The following is a 15,449-nucleotide window of genomic DNA, read 5'->3' on the forward strand; positions in this document are numbered from 1 at the left end:
GGCTAAAAGTTGGAAACTAAAGTCACAGCTAAATTTCCTTTTTATTATTCATGATTTATTATTGGAGATCAATTCACAATTTTTCTCGTAGGAGACTTTTGGTTCAAATGTAGATAGAAATTCCAACAGATTTTCTTTAGAATTTGAGATTAAGGAAGTGTGTAGTAGATTTATTTCACGTAAGAGCTTTGTATACATCTAAACACCTCAAAATTCAGAGTGAGAGAACATTGTACTTCATACAGTAATTTCTTCACTAAAGAAACCAACACACTTTTTCTTTTCTTTAGCAACTGCTCTTGAGAGCAAAATAGTATTAACTTTAGAGTTAAATCATAATATGAAGGTGCGTGATAGTCTGTTCTCTTGCACTTTTAAATTGCAGTAATCATTTACAGTAAGTCTGGTATGCTGTTAATGACAGACCAGGTCTTGGAAAAGGAATGTCAATAGAACAGTAACATAAAAAATAAAAAAAATCACCAACGCAGTGGTTTATTTTACTTTGTGTACACAGAAATAAATACTTCACGCATTTGTGCTTGAAAATTAACATTCATATAACACTATGACAATATATAATTGCATATGATTGGAATCATTTCAGTCAAGGCACTTAATATTCAAGAATCCCCATAAAGACGTGAGTGACAAGTAACAACCAGCCCTTTAAGGGATGTGTATCATACTAAATCAGAATTCAAACCATAATACGTTCATTTCTTCAACATCCATCAAACACATTTAGTGTTTCCCTGTTTAAAGAACTGATCCACAACACTTTTCAAAGGTCAAGGCCTGTGAACTCTCCATATACAGTCAGATGTTCAGGGTGGTGTCTGTGTTTGTAGTGCGCTGCACACTTTGGGATCATTTAAGGTTTAGATACTGTGGCAGGACATTGTTCCAGAACTGAGGGTCCTGAGCACCACTAGCTGTTTGCTTCTTTCCTTTAACATCCTTTTGATGTCTTTGTCTAGTCTTCTGTCTGTCTCTCTGTGCACTCGTCTGTCTGCGCGAAGGCAACGCATCTGGTTTGGCTCTCTGCTTTGTTACTTTTTTGGTCTTTTCTTCCTCTTGCTCTTCTTCCTCACCTTCTTCTTCCTCCTCACTTTCTTGTTCTTCCCCTTCCTCCTCCTCTTCCTCAGTCTCTTCTTCCTGTTCTTCTTCCTCTTCACTAGTTTCTCTTCGTTTCCTCTCATTTTTCTCAGTTTTTAAATTCTCCTCTTCCTGCTCCATTTCTTCCTCCCCCTCTTCCTCACCCTCTTCTTCCTGTTCTTCTTCCTCATAACTTCCATGTTTATCTTTTTTATTATTCTTTTCTTCAAGCTCTGTTTCTTCTTCATCCTCTTGCTCTTCGTCACCTCCACTCTGTTCTTCTTCCTCTTCACTACTTTCTGATTTTATATTCTTTTCTATCTGCTCTATTTCCTCCTCCTCCTCCTCCTCACTCTCTTCTTCCTGTTCTTCCTCCTCACTAGATTCTCTCTGTTTCCTCCTGTTTTTCTCTGTTTTTATATTTTCTTCCTGCTTAGATTCTTCCTCCTCTTCCTCACTTTCTTCTTCCTCTTCACTAGATTCTCTTTGTTTCTTCCTGTATTTCTCTGTTTTTATATTTTCTTCCTGTTCAGATTCTTCCTCCTCTTCTTCACTTTCTTCTTCCTCTTCACTAGATTCACTCGGTTTCCTCCTGTTTTTCTCTGTTTTTATATTATTTTCTTCCTGCTCAGATTCTACTTCCTCTTCTCCACTCTCTTCTTCCTGTTCTTCATCCACTTCACTAGATTCACTCTGTTTCCTCCTGTTTTTCTCTGTTTTTGTATTTTCTTCATGCTCAGATTCTTCCTCCTCTTCCTGACTTTCCTCTTCCACTTCACTAGATTCACTCTGTTTCCTCCTGTTTTTCTTTGTTTTTATATTGTTTTCCTGCTCAGATTCTTCCTCCTCATCTTCTTCTACTTCTTCACCTCCCTCCTCTTCTTCCTCATTAGTTTCTGTCTGTTTCCTTTGAATTCTCTCTGTTGTTTTATTATTTTCCTTCTGGTCTGTTTCTTCCTCTTCTGCTACTTCCTCATTATTTTCTTCTTCCATTTCATTCAGTTTGTCCGTCTCATCATCTTCATCTCCTCTCCCTGTGTCCCGTGTCTCTAACGTGTCTAGATTCTCTTCTTCTCTAAACCTCTCTTCACCTGTATCCATTTCCCCTTCTTTTTTGTCCTCTTTTTTTTCTCCATCCTCTTCCTCAAGCTGTTCTTTCCCTTTTTGTTTTTCTCCGTCTTCATCTACATCTGTCTCTGACATTTTTTCCTCATCTTCAGCTTCCACCTCGTTCTGTCGCTCTTGTTTTTCTCTCACGCTCTCCTCTTCTTCACTCTTGTTTGTGACCCCATCTTTATCTTCCTTGTCTTCTTCACCCTCTTCCTCTTCATTATTCTCTCCTACTTCTTCTTTTGCCTGATCTCTTCTCTCTTCTTCCTCTTCCTCTTCGTGATCACTCCCTTCTTCTTGATTTTCCTCCTCATCTTCATTTCCTAACTCATCCTCTTCTTCGCTCCCTTCTTCCCCCTTTTCTTCCTGTCCTCTGTCTCCTTTCACTGTCTCATTCTCTTCCTCCTCTTCCTCCCTCTCACTCTCATCCTTTTCTTCACTCTCTCCTTCCTGTTCATCTGAACTCTCATTCTTTTGTTCATTGTCGCTTTCAGATTGTTCATCTGTTTTCTCCTCATTACTGCTCTCTCCTTCCTGCTCCTCCTCTGCATCTGTTTTCTCCTCTTCTTCCACCTCTCTCTCACTCCCCTCATCCCAGCTCTCCCTCTCCTCTTCCTTTTCTTCACCACCACTCTCTTCATCTTCTTCCTCCTTTTCATCAGTTTCTCCTTCCTCACTCTCCTCTTTCTGTTGATCCTCACTCTGCTCTCCTTCTTCTCTTTCAGTCTCATCTCCACTTTCTTCCCCTTTACTCATCTCTCCTTCACTCTTGCTGCTCTGTCCACTATTGTTGTCATCCTCTTCCTCTCTGGCTGCCTCACTTCCCTCCTCTTCATTTTCCTCCTCTCCCTGTTGAGCACTCTCTCCTCTATCTTCATAAGTCTTACTCTCTCTTCCTTCTTCATCTTCAACAGCATCATCCTCCTCTTCCTGCCCAACCTCATCAAGTTCATCTTCTTCCTCAGTGAGACTCTCTTCTTCACCTCCCTCTCCCTCTCTTTCTGTCTCACCATACTTCTCATGTTCCTCTTCCTCTATTTTTCCATCACCACTCACCCACATTTCGTTTTCATCTGAAACTAGCTCATTTTGATCTTGTGCACTCTGCTGTCTGATTATGCAGTCTTCCCTTTCCATAATTGCTGATACATCCTGAACTGTGCTGTCCACTTCCTGTTCTAGCAGGATATTTCTTCCTGATGTTTCCTTGGATACTGATGCGTGTGAGGACATCTCAATACTTGGTTGTGGTTGAGTTTCAGAAAGAACTTCAGCTGCTTTTATCAGTAGTGGTTCAGCACTTGCTGTAGCCATGGCTGTTAGTGATGATACTACACTACCCATAATGCCCTGCTCAGCCTGTGGCATCCTGTCTGGCTCTTTAGGTTCAACTGTTTTTCTGGCAATTTTTTTATTTTTTTGTGGTGACTGCTTGTGTTGTGATGATGCACTTGATGGACTTAATAATTTACCAGATGATGATTCGGTTTCTTTGGTGGTAGAAGACTTATTGGTTGCTGATTGGTTATTGGACCATAAACTGGAAAAAGAGTGGTCCCTTTCTGGAGCTAAGCTTTTAATAGATGGAAATTCATGTTTCTGTGCAGTAAGCACTTTATCAGTGGGTGACTGACTATTTTTTTGATCAGACTGCAAGTTGGAAGCTGATTGGCTTTTTTCTGCAGTTCCTCCTGATTTTTGGTTCTTTATTAAGGGAAATGATATATCAGAGTTCTGAGGTATTTTATCATCTTCCCTTTTGATTTCTACTTTTTCTTGTGCTGGCATTGCATGTTTAAGCTGCAAGCTTGAGTTCTTAGACTCCAAAGGTTTTCCCTTTTTTCCTTTAGATATTCGTGTGGGTATAGAAACTGATAGAGGACCGGGTGTTTTGGGTGCTGTTTCTGACATCGGGGCTCTTTTCATATTTGATCCCTTCTTTTTGGTTTTCTTTGGTGTAACCTTCTTTGGTTCACTTAGGCTTTCTTCTGTGTCAACATCATTATTTTCTTTTTCTTTTTTTGAGGTGCTTTGCATTTTAGCTGGAATCTTGACTGGTGTTGAGTTTCCCTGTTCCTGTGTGTTGATCAATGTTGATCTGAGCTCTTGAGCATTTCCAAGGGATGGCTTGATGTCTCTTTCAGATTCTGCCTGAGGTGTTGATTCAACTTTGCTAACCTCTGTGGAGCCGGAGGGCATGTTTTGATCCTTGATTTGGGTCTTGACCCTTTTTGTTGATCCTACTGGAATACCCATCTCTTTGATTTTGAGAGATTTCACCTCTTGAACTTTTATGGGCATTGTTCTAACTTGTTCAACTTCCTGAACTGGAGAACTTCTGGAGAAAGTCTTTTGAATTTCAAATGGACTTGATTTGGTCTTCTTCTCCATCTCAGCAAGAGTAGTGACCTCTTGACCTCTGGAATCTGGGTTTTTAACTTTACTATATTTGTCTGCATTTGAAGTTTTGTCCCTTGGATCAATGTAAGTACTACATGTTTCACTGCTTCCCTCCTTTTCCTTAGCTGACAATCTATCTGAAGATAATCTGACTTTTTTTGTACTGTGGAGAGTTTTGTTGTATGTTTTGGATTGCTTTTTGCTTCTTGATGCTAGAACAGAAGAATGTTCCTGCGCCATGGCAGGGTTCTTTGGATCGCCGGACCTGGGCTTCTTGTTTTTAAAGCTGCACGATAGAGGAGATTCTGTCACTGATGAATGGGACACAGAACCAGCCTGTTCTTTGGTGGGTGGAACCCGTTGAGGTATATTCTCCACCATCCCAGAATGCTTATTCTCTTCATGTGTCTGTCAAATCAGACATAACGCCCTTTAATTATACAATATACATTGAACTCAATTATACATATTATAAATAGTTTTAAAAAATTAAATTTGTCATCTTGAGTCCAGTGACACAGCTTTTGTGCACCTTGTCCGATATGCTGTTTTCAGATGTTCCAACACTATGGAAGTCCTCTTCATTCTTTGTGATCTGTGTGACTGTATTCACAAGAAAGACAGCTGGTCATTACTGACAATCATGTTGTGTTTTGGGTCATGTACAGCTACATTTAGGGAATACATAGCTAATTGCTATGTAATTGCTATGTTAATCAAAGTGATTAATTAATCATGGACAGCTTATAAATGGATAAAGAGAGGTCTTGGGGGAACATTAAAAAAAAAAAAAAAAAAAAAAAAAAATATATATATATATATATATTTACGTGGCGTTGTCCTGGCAGGCAGTGTGACTGAGGTAGAAGCAGATTCCACAAAGGCTTCAGTTTTGAAGCATTTAGGAGCGTCTGTCGGAGATCTGGGTTGTAAGATGTTGCCTGTCAGGGCTAGTGCAGTAAAGCCAGTTGTGGGAGGAGGAAGATTGCTAAATTCTGGGCCAAACTGTGCAGATGAGTTCTCCTGAAACACCACACACAAAACTTATTTTTACACTCTCATTAGTTTATTTTCTATTCAGAATGTCACATACAATTACTTTCATAATTTTGCACATATAATGTAATAATATAAATAGACAGTTTGACTTAAATGACACATAAAAGTGTTCTGTATTTACCTTGATGTTTCTTTGTTTTCAATACGCATCACAAGTTACATATTTCATCATGCTCCTTGGTAAAGTAATACATTAACTATATGAAAATAACTTTATTTTCAACTTTATATCTATATATTATATATATTTTAGCTTTAATATTATATATATTACATTTGTTATGTTATGTCACTCTTTGTTTAGATTTTAAAATTATCACTATTCTGCAATAATATAATTTATGTTATGATTTTTCTCATTTTAAGATTAAAAATCTGAGTCAGGGAAAGGATAAAAGAATAATATATATTCATGATTTGCAAAGAAATACGTTTCCAAGCCAGTTTTAATGTGACCCTCATATAACAAAGAGAAAGTATAGAGATCTATTATTTATAGTTATTTTTAATGCATAGATGGCCATAGAACCCATATAGAACACAAGATGTCTATTTCCTAACTTGTTTAACTCAAGTGGCCCGTTTCTTACCCTCTGTCTTCGTCTCGCACGTGTCGATAGGCTCCAGCGGTGAGATGTTGGAAGAGATGAGGGGAGAAAGGTGGGTTGTGAGAACAGAGCAGGCACTGGCTCTGGAATATGCTCTAAAGGTTGCCCCTGTAACATTGAGGTGTAACACCTGTCCAGGTAAGAGTAGGTAACATCTTCATCCTCTAAACAAACTTCTTCACTTTCCTGTTGCCGTGGCCGTGCGAACACCAGCATGTGACTGGAACCACATGCCACCTACAGCACAAATGCACATATATTATAAACACAGAACTTAGTAACTACAAAACTACACCGTTTCATGTGTTATTTTCATAGTTCAACATACATAGGAAAACATGAGCATGATAAGGAAGTATCAGAGAACTTACAGTCACGACAGAGTAATCAAAGAACCTTTGGCATACAGTTGGACTGAACTGATTGGTGAAGTTCTCATCTCCAAGGCCCAACTTCCCATGACGGCCATCTCCAAATGTGTAGAGAAGACCACTGTCTTAAGCAAAAAAAAAAAAAAAAACAGAGAATGCGTGCATTTAAATACTATATAACTATATAATCCACGAATGTGTATATAACCTACATAAACTATATGTTCATTTTTTGAACTGTTATATGTTAACTAAAATAATGGAATGTGTATGAAAATAACTAGAGGAAAGTTGTCAAAAGGAGGGGCTGGGGATGGAGAAGGGTAATTTGCTCCTGGGAAAGCAATACAGCTGCTGAATAATACTGAACAGAGTTTTTATGTCATGATAGGTATTGTGGATCAGTTGAGAGTCAGTCAATACAAGCTTGACTCAAAAGTGACCTACCAGAACAAGCACTATGCTTAATTTATTTGCAAACCACTTACTACATACCACTTATTAAAGAATGCACCACATTTTAAAATGAATGACCAAATTTTAAGATGCAAATTTAAGTAAATACTATAGGTTCATCACTTTAACAAACAACAACAACAAAAAAAAAGATTCAAATAATCACAGTTAATTATTTTAATCCTCTGATAGCTTTAATTTAACAGTGTGTATATTTTACCTGTTATTAGTGCGCTGTGGTTTTCACCACATGTGACATGAGTGACCCGGCCTTTCCTGAAGTGGCCAACAGCAACAGGTGTGTCTGCTAAAAACATAAGTGTCCCCAACCCCAGCTGCCCAAACTCCCCACGGCCAAAAGAATATAATTCATCCTCTACAGGAAATAGAGTTAAAAACATCAAAACAAACAATGAGAGAAAAAAAGGGAAGGAAAGACAATTGTAAGAGTATGATATCATATGGTGTGCATTCAGCGTCTTTAAGAAGTATTTGTAAACTTATTTGCATTTGTAACTACATTAGCTAACAACATATCGTGGTTTTGATTTCAGTTTTAAATGCCACTTGGTTTGAAATTTTGTTATAAAATGTATGTAATGGATTGAAATTGATGCAATTGAAGTGTCCAAATGTTTTTAGGACACTGATGTGTATATTTCCATCACCTGTAAGTGCTAGCGTGTGTTTGCCTCCACAGGCCACCTGCAGAACCCCGTGCAGAGAGTCCACTCGCTGAGGGTCACTGTGGTTGGCCAGCTGATGAGCAGAAAGACCCAATCGTCCATCTGCACTCTCCCCGAAACTGAAAACATCCCCATTTTCTGAAACATACCAAATTCCCCACAATTTATTTAGCCAGGTGCTTCCTCAAAAATAAATAAAAGCATGTTTGTGAATAGTGGTGATTGACAAGCGCTCACCTGTGACCAGAGCTGAGTGTCTATATCCACATGAGACCCACTGAATGGACTGTCCCAGCTTCAGCTCTTTAGGCAATAAGGCATGACTTTCATTCCCCAAACCAAGCTGACCAACAGAGTTATCACCCCACAGAAACAGCCTGCCATCCTCTAAAAAGATTTATTATTTAAATGCATATCAATTATCAATGCACATGTAATAGTGGGTTTATATGTAGTATAGAAAAAAATCAGTTGCATATCATTGTGACCTGTAAGCGCAGCAGAGGTGTGGCCACCTGCAGAGAGCAATTTGATTGGAACATAGTCACAAAAGGGGTGGAGCCGCTGGAAAGAAACGCTGTCATTACAGTGGCCCAATCCCAGCTGTCCATCACTGTTTCCTCCAGCTGCAAAAATGTCCCCTTGTGCTGGAGAAACCCCACAGATATATTCACTTACCTACTTCATCTTCCTCACAATTCTGGGATAAACTGCTATTATTCAAAAGAAAATAGCTAAGGGTTAATAAGATTTTAGAAATTAAAAATTTTATTGAGCAAGAACTCATTAAATTTATTAAAAGTGACAGTTAAGTCATTTATAATGTTGCAAAAGTTTTGTACTCCAGTTTGCTTCTGTATAAAAGGCATTACATACAGGTGCTTACGAGTGTGTGATCAGTCCCGCAGGCAACAAACTGAGCTCTCTCCCCTCTAAGAACTGGGTCGACAAAAAAAAAAGTTGAATAAGATAACTGAGTGGGATCTTTATAAAACAGTACACATGCATGTCTATGTCTCACCTTTAACACAGGTTGGTTTATTCACCGGTCCTTTGGTTCGAAGACCAAGCTGACCTCTGTTATTATTTCCAAACACAAACAAACGGCCCTGCTCTGAAAATAGATAATTAAAGAGATTTTTTTTTTTTTTTACAAAATATAGCTACAGTTACAAAATGACAAGGTGAATATACAGAGATTAGATTACAACCTGTTACAAAGGCAGAGTGTGACTGTCCACATGAGATGTGCACAGGTATATCATTCTTTAGCCATAACCTGCTGGGTACATTGTTCGCTATTTTACTCTTTCCAAAGGTGAATACAGCACCTGTTTCTGCAATAAAACATATAAGTTCAGGACAACATATGCCCTCAGTAACAGTTGTTCACATGGAGCAAAGAGCAAACCTCCACACGCTCAGCAAGATGGTCCGTTTAAATCCTTAGAAAGCTTCCAGCTTCCCAGAATAGCCTGTGTGTGGGTAATGCTCCAGGAGCTCAAAGACATGATTATGGTGTCACATACTGGGAGTCTTACAAGCACATGCTTGAAAAATACACTCACCTACATAGAAAGATAACTATACAGACAGACAGACAGAGAGATAGACAGATATACAGACAGAGAGATAGACCGAATACAGACAGACAGATAGACAGACAGACAGACAGACAGACAGACAGACAGACAGATAGATAGATAGATAGATAGATAGATAGATAGATAGATAGATAGATAGATAGATAGATAGATAGATAGATAGATAGACAGACAGACAGGCTATAGCTATAAAGCTATAAAGGCTTAGTTTACCTGGTATTTCTGTGTCTGTTTCTCCTGTCATCACCTCCTACCCGTTTGTTCTGCATATGACATTCCTGGACTTTAAGCTGTTCCCTCTTGAAGAGTTACAGCTGAACCGGAAGTAAACGTTACCCTGGCAGCCGAAAAAAGAAAGAAAAACCTAAACTGGGTTTGCTCTTTGTTGTAACTTTACAGTTAATTGGTTAATGAGGAAAGGAAACAAATATTATATTAATGGAATATTTCAACGAAGGTGTAGAGAGAAAGAGAGAGAAAGAGAGACAGACAGAGAGGGAGAGAGAGAGATAGAGGGGGGGGGGGTTCACACAATGGCAGGAACTGTGGAAGCGGCTGGGATAAAAAAAGAGTACGAGAGCTGTCACTCACCACCACGCAGTTCCTTGTCCCACCCCTTTTCATCCTGTATGCCACGCCCTCAATGCTGCATGGCAGGGAGCTCGCCTTGTGGAAATGATTTGATTTGCCTGTGCCACTTTGTATGTATAGGCCATGCATGTCAGTAAAACATTTGCTTCCAAAAACAGAATATATTTAAATTTGCAAAATGTTGCCAAAGCAGGAATTTTAGGTGAGTCGGAAATTTAGCTGCTGTCTAAAATTTTTGAATGACATTGTATAATAATTTTCAATTATAATATGAATTATTAAAATTTCATTATGCTTAGAGAATGGAATAATTACATAGTCATGGATGTAATGAAAGTTACTAGCTGATCCATTAAGCTTTAAAAAGATTTAAAGAAAAAGACTTGATAAAAGAGTATTTTCTTATATTTTATAGTTTTCTTTAGATTGTTCTTTTTGTTTTGTTTTTTACCCATTTGAGTTTTTAACCATTTTAAGTAATCTCTGTGTTTGGAATATATTTTTAAAAATATATAAATACACTTCTCTTACAATTTATGAATTCATACAATCTACTTTTATAAGAAATTAAAAATGTTGTTTAAAATCTTATTTTATTGACTATTTTTATAAAGGGTATTTGAGTTGTTTTTTTATGCTCAAGTAATTATCCAACAGTATCATGTGTATTTCATGTCCACAGAGTGATAAATGTGTACAGAACAAAAGTTTTGACACATAGACAGTGTCTCTCTCAAGCTCTCTTTCTCACTATGGTTTTCTCTATTGGGTGGCCATCCATGTTTTGTCACACCCCAGGATATTCATCTAGGAGTCAATGAGAGCACCACAGAAATGGCTAGGTCTGAATTCACACACACTGTAAATACCACGTAGTAAAAAATTTACTGAGGCCTTAACATGGTCTGAAATGTGAGTGTGTTTGTATGGCAGGGTGCTCTCGGGTTTGGCAGATGTTGTGTTGGCTTGGGTGTATAGTCACTCATCTGTGGAGCATCTGGATATAGACGCTTCTATACCTATCATTAAATTACCTATCTGACTTAACCACCCTTTACAAGTTCTGGATAACCTATTGACACTTCAGGTGTTCACTCACTGATACACACATTCACTCAAGTGCATACACTCACATGTTATTTTTAACTCTTACAGGAGCACTATGGCTCATTAAAAGGCCTCACTTTGGCTTGGATAGGTGATGGAATCAATGTTCTTCACTCTTTTATGTTGTCATTGGCTAAACTAGGTGTCCATCTAAAAGTGGCCTCACCCAAGGTCCACCTTCTTCAGATCTGTTTTTTAAATGCATATAGAACAATTCCCTTTTTTTCTTTAAATTAACCTTTTGTCTTTAGGGTTATGAGCCAGATTCTAACGTCCCTCAAGAGGCTCAGCTTCTGTCTAAGCAAGTATAGACTGAGAAGTCATTATCAGCTTTACTCATAAGATCTACAATTTAATTAAGCATCTTTTTATAATGTTTATAATGTAATGTTTTATAATATAATCTGACAGAGTATGTGAAATGATTATTTGTCTTTAACAATTTTCTTCAAAAACACAATACATCTTGATATTGTATGATGTTTTTTTATTATCCCTAGCTCATTCACAGTAAGCAATTACAATATCCCTAATTGTGATATCGATGCTGTAGTTTGGTACCAAGTTGTAATTCCTGATGAAATTCCTGATCCAATGGAGGCAGCACAGGACAGCAGTGTGGTTACTGGTTACTGACACTTGGGTGAGCATGAGCCAAGAAGAGGAGGAGGAGAAGAAGAGACTAAAAGATTTCCAAGGTTACCAGATTACCATGCATGTAGAGAAATGTCCATTAACTTCTTCTGGTCTAATCTAGTCTATTTTGGTAAATAGACAGACTTTTAATTCCATTTAGGTAGTTTTACTGTTTCTGTTGATTGGTTAGCAGACAGGAAGTGTGGCGGCACCAGACTGGACATTTTTGCACCATCACCATCATCATAGAGGATGAAGTTTTCTACTCACCATGTTCCCTTGTGTTCACAGAGGCTGAGAACCGCAAGTGGACCATCATGGTAAATTGTATGTAAAAAAATTGGAGTATTGTTAATGCCTTTATGTATAAAAGTAATAGTTTTAATAATATGTATGTATTTTTCACCGAATTTGATAGTGTGCATCCTGACAGACTATACGCAACAAATTCCCAAACTTAAATAATAAATAAAAAATGTGGGAATATAGCACTGAAAACAGAATTCTGTCATCTGTCTGCATCTATAATTGTAAATTATAATATTTGTCACTCTTGGCCAATGGAGGCTTTTAGAAAGAAAGAGGAAATTCAGAAATAAAGAATTGTTTTAAATGATAAAATCCTTTTATTTAATGTGTGAAAAATACTTTTTACAAAATTAAAATATTGAATTTCAGTGACACAAATACCTTTAAGACCTATAGAGGGCGCTGTGACATTGTGAGAAATACTAGTATCTGTTTATCACATTTTGTATATTCAGATTTCTTTAAATTACAAAGGGTTGGATGGACACTGCAATTAACTTTTTTTTTAACAACATAAAGGGTTATGTTGTTAAAAAAATGCACTGAGCGAAAAACAATCGCTCATATTCAGTCTCTATAAGACTTTCATTGTGTCTTTTTAGGTTTCTTTGTAATTATGGCTTATATGTCACCTTAAATTGGTTAGAAACATTTTACATAACAGATGCACTCTTTTAGGTCATACCTTGCATGTCTAACTCTACAAGGCAAAAATAGTCCAGCAGTGCAATGTGATTTAAAGTAAATAGGTGGTTATGTATGGGCATGGGCATTTAAATCCACTATGGTATTTCAAGTTATGGCTAGGCTACTGATCATTTCATAATAAGATATGCATGTGTTTTAGCACGAATGTGGGTTCAGCAATTCTCCATTTTTTAGTATCACTGTGACCTTTCTCTGTCTTGACTGCTGCCTTGTAAGCAGTATCAGATCAGTGTGAGATCAAACTGATGTGCAATACAGTCAAAGGATGTTTAGGCTGGGAAGTTTTTAGACTGTGAGTGAAACTATCAACAACTGAATTAGGTGAAGGCACACCGCAAGAAAAAGAGACAATGTTATTGTACTAAGAAATCACTTCTGCAATGCGTACTCTTAAATGGTAAAAGAGAACAAGTGATTCTCAGGGTGAGACAGAGAAGAGTCTAGAAGAAGGGTGGAAATTAGTTGCGTTGCAGAGCAGAAAAACAGGTTTCGAAATCATCCGAGACATTCTCGTCATTGCAAAGGTGTTTCAGCTTCCCATTCTATGACTTGGTATGTAACTTACATTTATTTGAACTGAAACCTTGCTGTGATCTTATCTCATCTAAACATTGTTTGACCCTCCTCAACTGTCATTTTTGTAAATACTGAATTGGGTTTCAGACATGACTTCAAGATAAAAAGACAAATAAGAAATAAAACATTGTAATTTTTTTATTAACACTAGATAATTGACCTATAGGTAAGCTCCGCCCCCCTTAGTTACTGTTGCTCCCTCGGACAAACAAACGGAGCTGATGACTGTCTCACAATAATGACATGTGTGAAAACCATAGACTGTATTTCAACAGGTGAAAACCTTGTCCCATGATGTGTTTGCTCAATTTTGGGCACAGAAGGGCCACCATTCAAGTGGGAATTAAATATTCCACGGAGGGACATATAAAATATTATAAAATACATATGGTGGGTAACTTGAGGCGAGGGTTTACAGATCACAATGCAAGCTGGAGAAGTCTCGATCGTCACAATCATTGATGATAACATCCTGCATCAATTGTTCATGTACCGCAGGGTACGATTAAATTAATATATGTTTAACTAGTTTAATATGGAGAGGCACTGAAATATAGACCTTAGTTTATGTGTTTTTGATCTACACTGTATATGATGCGAGAACAGTTCGCTATTTAGGTTTGTAATAGCATTGACTCACCTTAACTTTAGCTGGTTTGAGCCAGAGATACCTTGCCTAAACACAAGATGACATTAAAGTTCTGCTTGAGCAGATGAAAATTATGAAAGTATGACAACCAAAAAATGTAAAAAAAAATTATTTGTTGGGATTGGGGTTGAAGGACATTTTGCTCTGTTTTGTTTGGGTTTAGGAAAAATGTAATAAAATAAATTATATTGCCTAAGTACCCTAAGGCACATCATTTTTCCATTTTCGTAGCATAAACACCATCAAACGGATGCAAGCTTAGGATCTTCCAATGTTTCTCTGTGAGCGTGGTTTCACCAAGTACAACATGTTCCTGGGTCAACATCCTTGTTGATCCTGGAACATCATTTCAAAAAAGCAATCAGAATTAAGGAATAACTTTTCAGGAAATGTCAGTTTAAGGCTTACAATCAGGATTCGGTGATTCTACACCCTTGTTAATCAGCTATCATTTCCCTCTGATTTTAGGAATAAATTATGGGTATGGTTAGGTTTGGGGTAGGGATTGGGTTAAGTATGTATCTCTGGACAGTAATGTTGATCCAGGATCATCAAAAGATGTTGATCCAGGAACATGTCTTAAATGTCAAAATCATGGCGACCATGTTTGTTTACGGTGCTGAAACCTAAAGATGTCCGAGTTTTGATCTCCGTGTAACTGATACTAGACTGCCATTGGCTCATCTGCATTAAAGGGGAGGAGCCTTGGGGTCCTAATTGTTGGAAATTTGCATCTGAATACTTATTATTGGCCTGTTGTGTTAATTTGTAGAATTGGACAACAAACCAAATCCCCTTCTGGGACTTCAGTTAATTCAACAAGCCAGAAGGGACAGTTTCAGAGCATTTTACATGAGCATTTTTAAACATTTGATCAAAAGTCCATAAAAGAGAGGAGAGAAACATGCCCCTAAAACCCATTTTAAGGAACAAATTGGCAGACCAATTGGCCCTCAGACCACTGATTTCATAAAAAATATATACACAGATTTTGAAGAGGAAATGTCTTTTTTTTTTTTTTTTAAGGAAACTTTTAAGTATCAGCTTTAAGGTATTTCTTCTTAAACATATTTAGCAATCTTTGACAGAGAAAGAGCATAAAAATGTAAAATGTATGAGGAATTTGGTACAGCTCAGCTTTGGTAGTGTCAGGAAAATTCAGGAAAACAATTTTTTTACCTCTCTATTTTATCTCACTGTCACCTAGACGAAACAACTGAGATATAATCTCATATCTCATTTTTCTTTCCTGTTGGGTTCATTCATATTTTGCTTCTGTGCTGTGAAAAATACTTTAAACATGAATAGGCCTATTCATAACTGAAGCATGTAACTTTTGGCCTCAATGTTACTAATCGGCAAAACATTTAAAGATTAGATTGTTTTAACTACATGTTATTTACTCATCAAAATAATTGACCCTTTTAACCCTCATTAATATTGTTAGCATTTTGACGTACACTTGATTTACATAGCATAAC

The 15,449-nt window shown here is 37.4% G+C and overlaps 2 protein-coding genes across 3 annotated transcripts; one reads left to right on the plus strand and one right to left on the minus strand.

Annotated features, from left to right (window-relative positions):
- Positions 1–470: 470 nt before the first annotated feature.
- On the minus strand, positions 471–10,128 carry LOC127965456 (trichohyalin-like). 2 transcript variants are annotated; one of them, XM_052566268.1, is made up of 13 exons: positions 9,606–10,128; positions 9,000–9,125; positions 8,810–8,902; positions 8,665–8,727; positions 8,277–8,435; positions 8,026–8,175; positions 7,771–7,926; positions 7,323–7,478; positions 6,647–6,771; positions 6,258–6,512; positions 5,439–5,631; positions 5,141–5,211; positions 471–5,016 (listed from the first exon to the last, which is right to left on the minus strand). In XM_052566268.1, the coding sequence occupies exons 1-13, from the start codon at positions 9,634–9,636 to the stop codon at positions 871–873; spliced, it is 5,724 nt and encodes a 1,907-aa protein (XP_052422228.1). In that variant the 5' UTR covers positions 9,637–10,128; the 3' UTR covers positions 471–870. The 2 variants fall into 2 exon arrangements, with proteins under 2 accessions (XP_052422228.1, XP_052422229.1); XM_052566269.1 differs by lacking the exons at positions 8,277–8,435; positions 8,665–8,727; positions 8,810–8,902; positions 9,000–9,125 and having other exon boundaries at positions 9,606–10,126.
- Positions 10,129–10,304: 176 nt separating this feature from the next.
- otc (ornithine transcarbamylase) lies at positions 10,305–12,525 on the plus strand. Its single transcript, XM_052564544.1, is given in 9 exon segments — positions 10,305–10,310; positions 10,722–10,825; positions 10,917–11,070; positions 11,139–11,261; positions 11,342–11,395; positions 11,695–11,808; positions 11,920–11,969; positions 11,971–12,045; positions 12,134–12,525. Coding segments are annotated over 9 exon segments (738 nt in total). The 3' UTR covers positions 12,192–12,525.
- Positions 12,526–15,449: the final 2,924 nt, after the last annotated feature.

The sequence above is a fragment of the Carassius gibelio genome, chromosome B9 (assembly GCF_023724105.1).
Source record: "Carassius gibelio isolate Cgi1373 ecotype wild population from Czech Republic chromosome B9, carGib1.2-hapl.c, whole genome shotgun sequence".
NCBI classification, from domain to species: domain Eukaryota; kingdom Metazoa; phylum Chordata; class Actinopteri; order Cypriniformes; family Cyprinidae; genus Carassius; species Carassius gibelio.

Excerpts from the sequence above, each read along its gene's own strand:
- LOC127965456 (XM_052566268.1), bottom strand. The coding sequence starts at position 9,636 with ATGACAGGAGAAACAGACACAGAAATACCAG. Across the intron at positions 8,436-8,664 it reads TCACACACTCGTAAGCACCT|CACAAGGGGACATTTTTGCA; the intron begins GTATGTAATGCC and ends GGGTTTCTCCAG. Across the intron at positions 7,927-8,025 it reads ACACTCAGCTCTGGTCACAG|AAAATGGGGATGTTTTCAGT; the intron begins GTGAGCGCTTGT and ends GGTATGTTTCAG.